General features: G+C 43.5%; 1 protein-coding gene across 1 annotated transcript; it reads left to right on the top strand.

Annotated features, from left to right (window-relative positions):
- Nucleotides 1-643: 643 nt before the first annotated feature.
- Nucleotides 644-9,764, top strand: hsp90ab1 (heat shock protein 90, alpha (cytosolic), class B member 1). The gene is made up of 12 exons (XM_062551035.1): nt 644-791; nt 2,216-2,359; nt 2,468-2,674; nt 2,936-3,095; nt 3,362-3,495; nt 4,054-4,368; nt 4,874-5,039; nt 6,139-6,329; nt 7,076-7,223; nt 7,615-7,883; nt 8,449-8,782; nt 9,110-9,764. Exons 2-12 carry the CDS (start codon nt 2,216-2,218, stop codon nt 9,223-9,225), a joined length of 2,184 nt encoding a protein of 727 aa, XP_062407019.1. The 5' UTR covers nt 644-791; the 3' UTR covers nt 9,226-9,764.
- The last annotated feature ends 903 nt before the right edge of the window (nt 9,765-10,667 follow it).

Here is a 10,667-nt window from a genome sequence, read left to right as displayed (position 1 = left end):
CAGCCATGGGCGGGGTTTCGATGGAAAGTGCTGGAAAAAATCAAAGCACACCCTCTCTAACTCGATGATAACCTTCCGTGAGATGAAACAGTTCCTTTGCTAGAAGAAGTTAGTGATGATTCTAAATCATTTTCCTCTATTTAATTGTTGACACAATGCCTTATGGTTCCACGTGTCTTCACATAAAATAAAAGATTTACAGAATACTCCAAAGTAAACACCACTCTCTCTCTCTCTCTCTCTCTCTCATTAAACGCCTGTCATGTTGTAACGTTCACACTGCTATAATTCACGAGTTCAGTTTAAAAATGCATTAAGCAATCTCAATATTTTAGATAATTTCACAAATATATTTCCATTGTCAAGCTCAGTATCGTGCATAACATAAATGAGTTCTGAGTCATGACTGCACAGAAGTCATTTCAGACTACCATTGAGGAGATACAGATAGAGATTACATGTTTATATAACACAGTGAAGTTATACACGTTAAAATAAATGGTGAGCTAAGTTAATTTTGGTTTATTTGAGTGTGCAACATGAACATATTCTGCATAGAGCTATCAAATGAATGCAGCCCTTGATGCAACTGCTGCAGTACTTTTTGCCTCTGTCGCAAAGGGTATGCTTGAGAGCCGCGGATGAATACGCCCGCACTTTCAAACACTGAGGCTATATAGACATTGGTCTTTTAAAACGACTTCCCTTTCTATTTCCCTGCGTCAGAGTGCGGAGGGGGACATATAGAATTGGTCGCATTTATTCAAGAATAGCCAACAAAATCAACCAAGGTATGTCTGAGAATTATACAGAATGTGTGTCATCTTTATTTTTTGCTATGTAGTTTGAACTCAACCGGCATACATTACCTCACGTCTGGCTAACGTTAACGTTAACTTGTACGTCCACAGGGTGGGTCGTTCTAACGTAAACGTCTAATGTTAGCTAATTTCTTCAGTGAATCGTTTGACCACAATAGATTCCTGCGTGTCGGTCCTATCTATCTTGCTTTCAACAATTTTTGAAGGGAAATCTCAGTACCAAAAATATCGTTTGAAATGGCCAAAGTCAGATAACCCATTGTGAGCAGGTGCGATGGTTTGCATTTGTTTGACACCAACGTTAACTGTTACTTCATGGCATCATGGTGTATGTTATCGTTAATGTGAATTGACGTTAACCTCTGAATCTGGCACTTAACGTCAATGTGGAGAATTTTCCAGTATTTTCAACGTTACACTATTTTCCACCCCGTTCGCTCGAGAGTAGTCATGTTAATTGTGGGCATCTCTGGCACCGTGTCGTTATGCTATCCAGTTAGCATAGTCGCCATCGCTTGTAAAAAAAATTAGAGTTGGATGTAAGTCAGTTGTGTAACGTTGACCAAATTGTCAAACGCTCTGCATCGGTCATGTGAAAGCTATATATATATTGAATTGATCTTTGGTTGAACTAATGATATTGACTTGAGTTGGTTAATAACTCCTGACATTGACGTTCGCCGTGTTTAGGTGAATGTGCCAAGCGGTTTCATTTTGCTCTCTGTGGATCGCATCCATTTTGGTTGCCCGTGCCGGTAATATGAATTGGCCTTCATAGCAAGCCAACTTGTCGTAAGTGATGTCAGATCAATGAAAGAGACAGTTTGATGATCTTACAAATACATATACTGACTAAATAGGTAGCTCAATTTAGCCGGTCAACTAATGATAACTAGCCACCGCGTCGTCGGACACGTGCGGCTCCCATTGTGTGCTCTGTGGATGTCGCCATGTTGTTCTCCGGGACTGTAATATCCGGCTGTAGGTTAACAAGGAAATGAAAGTCGAGCGTGGGTGATGGGTAGTGAATGATATGAAATCGAAAGTTATAGAATCAAGCACGCCGTGTCTTTTCATTGATGAAAGGTATGTTGTGTCGACCTTTTTATCTTTTCGGCAAATTTGAACGTGAAAGTGAACGTGCATCAATAGTTCTCACTCATACCGTGTTCAGTGAAGGCCTGTATGGAAGGGTTCTAAAATAGGTGGGCAAAAGCTGTTGATATGGCCCAAGGAATGGAAAGTCTGGGACATTAAATTTAACTCGCAGTAAAGTTTTTTTTCTTCTGTTTTAGATAACATGTGTTAGTCTTTTATTGGTTCTAATCTGTTGTCAGTAAGTGGTTGTTTTGAATGGATTTTAATGGCTAAATTCTTCCCCATCATAACCTTAGATGCCTGAAGAAATGCGCCAAGAGGAGGAGGCTGAGACCTTTGCCTTTCAGGCAGAGATCGCTCAGCTGATGTCCCTGATTATCAACACTTTCTACTCCAACAAGGAGATCTTCCTCAGGGAGCTCATCTCCAATGCCTCTGATGTAAGTATTCTTAGTCACAATGCTGATAAAATATGTATTTGATTTATTGAAGCTGCACTGTTCAGCACATGTTTAATTGCCCCTTTTTTCTTTTCTTTTTTTTATTAGGCTCTTGACAAAATCAGATATGAAAGTTTGACAGAGCCCACCAAACTGGACAGTGGGAAGGACCTGAAGATTGAAGTCATCCCCAACAAACATGAGCGCACCCTTACCCTTATTGACACTGGAATTGGCATGACCAAAGCTGACCTAATTAACAACCTGGGTACTATTGCCAAGTCAGGAACAAAGGCCTTCATGGAGGCTCTGCAGGTATAGTCCAAATGGGAAATGAGTTGTGTGTGTCTGCCCTACGTGAAGGTGGTGGTACCGTGTCAATCTGAGTTTCTAGTTGAGGTCTTCCTGTTAGTGGGGACTCAACATATGAAAGTTTTGTCAATGGGGCGATTGTGACCGATGGTTCAAAATGGAATAATAAGACGTGCATAACATTATGAAACCGTTCCATTCAAAGCTTTCTACAGAACATGGTTGACGAGACTCACTGTAACCCCCATTCCTTTGTCCTCTCAGGCTGGTGCAGATATCTCTATGATTGGGCAGTTCGGTGTAGGTTTCTACTCCGCCTACCTGGTGGCAGAGAAGGTGACTGTCGTCACCAAACACAATGATGATGAGCAGTATATCTGGGAGTCCTCTGCTGGTGGTTCATTCACCGTCAAGGTTGATCCTGGTGAGTGCTAACACTTCAAGATGAATATGAATGTGTGGTCATGGAATGCACCAAGTCATTGGTGCCACCATATAGTATAAATAGCCATTATTGTCCAACATGGTCCAGATGTAATGCTCATCTTCTCTAACTGTAAAATGACCACTAGCTAAATGGAAAGCAGTTGGCTTTGGATAGTGGTCAGAGTGCTGAGTTAACTTGTAAATACAAGACTTTTGAAACCACACATAGTGATTTGTCTATGTTACTGGACTGTGTTGAAATAGGTGAGCCCATGGGTCGTGGCACCAAGATCGTTCTTCACCTGAAGGATGACCAGACTGAGTACATTGAGGAGAAGAGGGTGAAGGAGATTGTCAAGAAGCACTCTCAGTTCATCGGTTACCCAATTACCCTCTTTGTAAGTGGCAAATGACGACAACAACAAAAAATCCAGAACTTGTGATTGTGATTGTCAGCTTCTGTAATACATAGTCCTAGTAGCCATGGTTAAGGCCAGTGAAGATCGCACCAAAGACCCTCTCCCTCCAGTTGTTGAGTGCTGTACCGGGAATCATTTACTTTGGTAGAGAATTCCATCTGCTCTCCACCGTGACTGGGCTTTAGCATCCCTCCTCACAACTTAAAAGCAGCTGACACTACTTGATGGGACTCTAAACTAGCAAGTCCTGAATGTCATTAAAGACACACACACATTTCCTTCAACTCTAGTACACCACTAATTTGAATGACTTAAGGGCGCTGTCAGTATGGCCTGTCTTTGTGGTACACCCTTTCTCTGTAACTGGACAAAGATCACAAGACCTGAGATCTAAACTAGATACATTTTCATCTACGCTTGAATGTTTTTTATAAATGTATTCAGTTTGAGGCTATTTAACACTGGTAGTTGTAGAAATGCTCTTATGTTTTATTTTACCCAATTTCGTGAGTAATTGACATTAAACTTGACTTGCAGGTTGAGAAGGAGCGTGACAAGGAGATCAGCGACGACGAAGCAGAGGAGGAGGAGAAGGCTGACAAAGAGGAGGAGAAGGAAGAAGCTGAGGACAAGCCCAAGATCGAGGATGTGGGTTCGGACGAGGATGAGGATGACAAGGACAAGGACAAGAAGAAGAAGAAGAAGAAGATCAAGGAGAAGTACATCGACCAGGAGGAGCTGAACAAGACCAAGCCCCTCTGGACCCGTAACCCAGATGACATCACCACCGAGGAATACGGGGAGTTCTACAAGAGCTTGACCAACGACTGGGAAGATCATTTGGCTGTGAAGGTAACACTCCTGTTTGCACACCTTTACTTTTCACTCTGGGTTAAATTAAAAGCTTTTGGATGCCAGTTTCAGATTGCCAATACTAACATCTACATATTGTTCTGAACGTCCCAGTAGTTTCTGAAATGTTTGCGTAGAACTAGTATAGCATTAGACAAAACGGTGCTTTCAGACTTCGTTAATCAGTTCTCGCCAGAAATCCATCTATTAAATCACTGGTAAGAACTCCCTTCTAGAGAATTCCCAGTCATGTTGAAATTGAGAGATCAGGCCAAAGACCCTCTCCCTCCAGCTGTTGAGTGCTGTACCGGGAATCATTTACTTTGGTAGAGAATTCCATCTGCTCTCCACCGTGACTGGGCTTTAGCATCCCTCCTCACAACTTAAAAGCGGATTACACTTACTTATGACTTTAGGTCAATGCTTCACAAAAATTCTGGGTGCTGGGCATGTAGCATCAGGTTGTTGGTGCAGTTTGTTTGATGGCGTCTTGTCTGCCTTACAGCACTTCTCTGTGGAGGGTCAGCTGGAGTTCCGTGCCCTTCTCTTCATCCCCCGCCGTGCGCCCTTTGACCTCTTTGAGAACAAGAAGAAGAAGAATAACATCAAGCTCTACGTCCGCAGGGTCTTTATCATGGACAACTGCGAGGAACTCATCCCAGAGTACCTGAGTAAGTTTATCGCAGGATTGGATGAACGTGAGACTGTGTCAGTCTTAAAGGGATATTCCGCCATTTTTGGAAATACGCTCATTTTCCACCTCCCCTCGAGCAAAACAATCGATATTTACCTTGTTCCCGTTCATCCAGCCATTCTGTGAGTCTGGCGATACAACTTTTAGCTTCAGCCTAGCATAGATCATTGAATCTGATTAGACCATTAGCTTCTCGCCTGCTAGCTTCAAGTTTAAAAGTGACTAAGATTTCTGGTAATTTTCCCATTTAAAACGTGTCTCCTCTCAAGTTAGAAAGTGCAATAAGACCAACTGAAAATGAAACCTGGCGTTTTTCTAGGCTGATTTGACATGGAACTACACTCTCATCTGGCGTAATAATCAAGGCAACTTGCAAACGTACTGAAGGCGCAGTGATATCGTACGCAGCATCTGAAAATAGTCCCCATAGACAACAAGCAGTAGTAGTGCCAGTAGGTTGCAAGTTGCCTTGATTATTACGCCAGATGAGAGTGTAGTTCCATGTCAAATCAGCCTAGAAAAACGCCAGGTTTCATTTTCAGTTGGTCTTATTGCACTTTCTAACTTGAGAGGAGACACGTTTTAAATGGGAAAATTACCAGAAATCTTAGTCACTTTTAAACATGAAGCTAGCAGGCGAGAAGCTAATGGTCTAATCCGATTCAATGATCTATGCTAGGCTGGAGCTAAAAGTTGTATCGCCAGACTCACAGAATGGCTGGATGAACGGGAACAAGGTAAATATCGATTGTTTTGCTCGAGGGGAGGTGGAAAATGAGCGTATTTCCAAAAATGGCGGAATATCCCTTTAAGCCTACCTTACACTGACAAGATTTGGGAAAGATTCTTGAACGATAGTAGTCTTTTGAGTGAAGCTTGATTGAGGGGAATTGGTTAAGACTACAATCTTTCAAGAATCTCTCCCAAATCATGTCAGCGTAAGGTAGGCTTAAGTCACGGTTCTTGAAAAGACTGGAAATGTATTGATTCTTATATTTGAAAGCTGACTGTTCATGTGCCATTTGTGTGGTATGAATGTGTGGTTAATCTCTAAACCTCCCCTCTCCCCCCCCCAGACTTCATCCGTGGTGTGGTAGACTCTGAGGACCTGCCCCTGAACATCTCCAGAGAGATGCTTCAGCAGAGCAAGATTCTCAAGGTCATCCGCAAGAACCTGGTCAAGAAGTGCCTTGAGCTCTTCACCGAAATGGCTGAGGACAAGGAGAACTACAAGAAGTTCTACGAGCAGTTCTCCAAGAACATGAAGGTAACTCATTCATTCTTGTTTCTTGGCACTTTCCAAATTTCCCATTAATATGGGATTTATGTTTTGTTGTTGGCGTAAATTTATCAGCCAATCCCTGTGTTCTAGTCCTAATGCAATCACTTGATTTGATTTAATTTTGGTTTATACAACACATAGTCCACAGTACTGCATTTTGAAGGTCAATAAACATCACACCAAAGACCCTCTCCCTTCAGCTGTTGAGTGCTGTACTGGGAATCATTTACTTTGGTAGAGAATTCCATCTGCTCTCCACCGTGACTGGGCTCCATCCCTCCTCACAACTTAAAAGCAGCTGACACTCCTTGATGGCCTTTCTCCATCTTGCTCTGCCACGCCCGTTTCTGTAACACTCCATCGTTGGCCGATTGATCTTTCTCTGTAACCAGAGATGTCCTCTGCTGGTAGCCCTTGTGTGCAAGTGAAGTGCTTCCATTACGTACGTTGACGTTTTAGCATCAATAGCTATATTTGCTGCAAATAACGCTGTCCTCAAGATTGTACATGGTTCATGTAGTGGCAGCATAATTTCAGTGTAGTTACTGAGCAGTTTTTCCTCTGCAACCACAGAGGCTCTGTGTTTGCACAGTGCATTGACCTGACAGTAAATGAGTTTGGCTTGGATGTCCAATTCTGAAGATGCCTCTGCTACAATTATAACTAGGTCCTGTTGCATTAACCCTAATGGGCTTTTTCATGATGTGTTTTTTTTTTTTTTGCATTTGCAGCTTGGTATCCATGAGGACTCTCAGAACCGCAAGAGGCTGTCTGAGCTGCTGCGGTACCACAGCTCCCAGTCAGGTGACGAGACGACCTCCCTGGGGGAGTACGTGACCCGCATGAAGGAGAACCAGAAATCCATCTACTACATCACTGGTAAGAACTCCCTTCTAGAGATTTCCCAAGTCATGTTGAAATTGAGAGATCAGGCCAAAGACCCTCTCCCTCCAGCTGTTGAGTGCTGTACCGGGAATCATTTACTTTGGTAGAGAATTCCATCTGCTCTCCACCGTGACTGGGCTTTAGCATCCCTCCTCACAACTTAAAAGCGGATTACACTTACTTATGACTTTAGGTTAAAGCAGCCAGTGAGGTCCCATAAGCGTTTCACTACTTTTGCCCTCTACCAAAACCTGCTCCTAGAGTGGCTAATTTGAGTGTGAGGACCCAACTCTATATTGAGAGCAATAGATTAAGTTATCGGCACGTTATCTGTAAGCAACTGAGATTTTCACCGTTACCATAACAACTCTTGTGTTCTGTTTAGGTGAGAGCAAGGATCAGGTTGCCAATTCTGCCTTTGTGGAGCGCGTACGCAAGCGTGGCTTCGAGGTGATCTACATGACCGAGCCCATCGATGAGTATTGCGTCCAGCAGCTGAAGGAGTTTGACGGCAAGGCCCTGGTGTCCGTCACCAAGGAGGGTCTGGAGCTGCCAGAGGATGAGGAGGAGAAAAAGAAGATGGAGGAGGACAAGGCCAAGTTTGAGAACCTCTGCAAACTCATGAAGGACATCCTGGACAAGAAAGTGGAGAAGGTGATTTAGTATTCTGTAGCTTACTGTGAAAATTTTGAAATATTGACGACTCAGTGGGTATGGAAGTCAGACCCTTTTTTAAAACTTTGTTGCATCGATATATAACTGTTTCCTCTCCGACCATGAACAGGTTCCATAATTGATTTTAGACCTATTCTTTTGGTGAGTTCAAATGCTAGGTTTATTTGTTGAGTTTGTTTACTTTGCACCTTGGGGAGTGTTACTACATGGCATCAGAATGAAGATCTCCAGTTTTGCTGTAGCCGTGGCGACCATGACGTGTGACTTAACTCTGCTGCTTGTTTTTAACCTAACATTTCTTCTTCGAAAATCAGTTGCTTGGATTTTTTTTGCTTGTTGAGTGGTGTTAGACATGTGTTTTATTTGAAACCTAACCGTATTCCTGCATGACGTAACCAAAGCTTGAGTTTTTCAAACATTTGACATAAAGCCGGTGTTCCAACCCTGGTTCCAAGGGGATGTAGTGGTGTGGTTGGATCTCCAGTCTCCCCATACATGCGAGTTTGGATCCATAGCAACAACCTTTCCCCTTTTTGTCTCCTAGGTTACCGTGTCCAACCGCCTGGTGTCCTCGCCTTGCTGTATAGTCACCAGCACGTACGGCTGGACGGCCAACATGGAGAGGATCATGAAGGCCCAGGCCCTGAGGGACAACTCCACCATGGGCTACATGGCTGCCAAGAAGCACCTGGAGATCAACCCCGACCACCCCATCGTCGAGACGCTCAGGCAGAAGGCCGACGCCGACAAGAACGACAAGGCGGTGAAGGACCTGGTCATCCTTCTCTTCGAGACCTCGCTGCTGTCCTCAGGCTTCAGCCTGGATGACCCACAGACGCACTCCAACCGCATCTACAGGATGATCAAGCTCGGCCTTGGTACGAAGCCCTTACCATTGACCGCCTCCCATAAAGTATCAATTGTGGCTATATTTAGGTGTATGTGAACGCAGCTTGAGCACAAGACTGTTGGTTTTATCACATGATTGTTGCTCTAGTCAGTCTGTCATGATAACCTTGTGGAGGAACAGGAAAGGTCATAAGCCATTCATAGTGGCTTATTTCACGTAGCTGTTGGGGCTTGTTAGGGCTTTTTTGTTGATTTGGGTTCAAATGTCTGAAACACCTTGAGTAATGTGAATTTGCAAGGGTGTGTGTTCCCAAGTATGTTGTCTAACTGGATGTTGCTTCCCCCTCCCCACTCAGGTATCGATGATGACGACGTTGCCACAGAAGAGCCCGCCTCTGCCGCCCCCACCACAGACGAGATCCCCCCCCTTGAGGGTGACGACGACGCCAGTCGCATGGAAGAGGTCGACTAAACCCTCCACCCAACCTACCCAAAACAAGCTCCACCTTTGATTAACCTCACATTTTCTTCCAACTGTATCTTATTGGTCATTTTCGTCCCTCGTGTGGAGAGCCTGGTCAATGTCCTTACAATGGTTAAAGGAAAAAAAGAAACACTTTAAAAAAATTGTCCATTTACGCTGTACAGTGAATCAACATGGCTCGTTCCTGAGCTTTAGTTTTATTGTGAGGGACGCCAGTAGAGTGTGGCTATGATTGTCGTACGAGATGGTGTGTGTCACCCGGGCCTCCCAAATTTAAGTACCCTGTTGCACTGAGTTATCGAAGTTTAGGGCACTGTCACAATGGCAGGGGATTTTGGAACATTCCATTTGACTGTAAAGCAGAGGGGGGGTGAGGGGAGGAGAGAAAGGCTGGCTCTACTGCTCATGTGTGATGTGCACGCTGCATGGAGGGTGGGCTGCAGGTTCCTCTGCCCAAGTCCAGACCTGTCTGTATCAGTCTGACATTTTGATTTTTGCAGAAATTAAAAAGTTATACTGGAAATGAATTGTGCCTGCCTTGTTTCAGTTCTTGCATTTGTTCACTTTTGAAGACCTCGAAAATAAGGGGGACGGATTTGATGTGATTTGAGAACAAATTTGAGTCATCTATGACTTAATATCAAATGACATTTAAATGTACAGTATAAAACCCATATAGGCTACACAGAAGATGGTTGCCAAATAAGGGTATAGTGTCCATTTTCATAACTATTTTATCCATTTCAATGGCAGTGAACATGATCAACTTGACCCAATCCTGATTTAAGGATGTAAAATAAGCACCAAAAATAAAGCAAGACCAGTTTCACTCCTGTTTCTTCGTATGAAATATTCACAAAGAAACAAATGTTAAGTCACAGCTGAAATGGGGGACTTAAGTCTCTTGCCCATCCCAATTATAGTTCATGACTCCCCCTAAGCCTTGTATCTGTTCTAAGGCAAGATCCTCATCGGGCAACAGAGTTGTGACTGATGCTGTAACACAAGGATTTGAGGAATTATGTCCATGTGGTTTTTCACAAATGGATGTGGATTGCCACGGCCTGGCTGCTGTGTTTTAAATACCTGCTTTAGAGCACAGCTGCCAGATGGAGAGCCCGCCAGTCACTCTGAGGCTTTAGTTCCACATTAACCTTCAGCCTTTAGCCCTACTTCCTAAATTGGCCAGCATTATTGCAAGGGATCGCAATAAGATTGTATGCCAAAATTCCCCTTTTCACATGGTTTAGTTGTACTGTATGTCAAATGGCAAACCTGTGAGTTGCTATGACTGCTACGGATGGGGTACAACTCGGTTGTACCACCGATGAGACTCTTATCACCCAGCTTGGGTGCACATGTTGGTTGTACTTCATAGCTGATAGGTTACTGAATAAAAAATAATCTATACAATGTAGATTATTAAATCT

This window comes from Sardina pilchardus, chromosome 12 (assembly GCF_963854185.1).
Source record: "Sardina pilchardus chromosome 12, fSarPil1.1, whole genome shotgun sequence".
NCBI lineage: Eukaryota > Metazoa > Chordata > Actinopteri > Clupeiformes > Clupeidae > Sardina > Sardina pilchardus.
This window is presented reverse-complemented; position numbering and strand designations above follow the sequence as displayed.

Bases quoted from the DNA above. Each gene is read 5' to 3' on its own strand.
- hsp90ab1 (XM_062551035.1), top strand. From the start codon at position 2,216: ATGCCTGAAGAAATGCGCCAAGAGGAGGAGGCTGAGACCTTTGCCTTT. The intron at 2,360-2,467 runs GTAAGTATTCTT...TTTTTTTATTAG, and splicing joins TCATCTCCAATGCCTCTGAT to GCTCTTGACAAAATCAGATA. The intron at 6,330-7,075 runs GTAACTCATTCA...TTGCATTTGCAG, and splicing joins AGTTCTCCAAGAACATGAAG to CTTGGTATCCATGAGGACTC.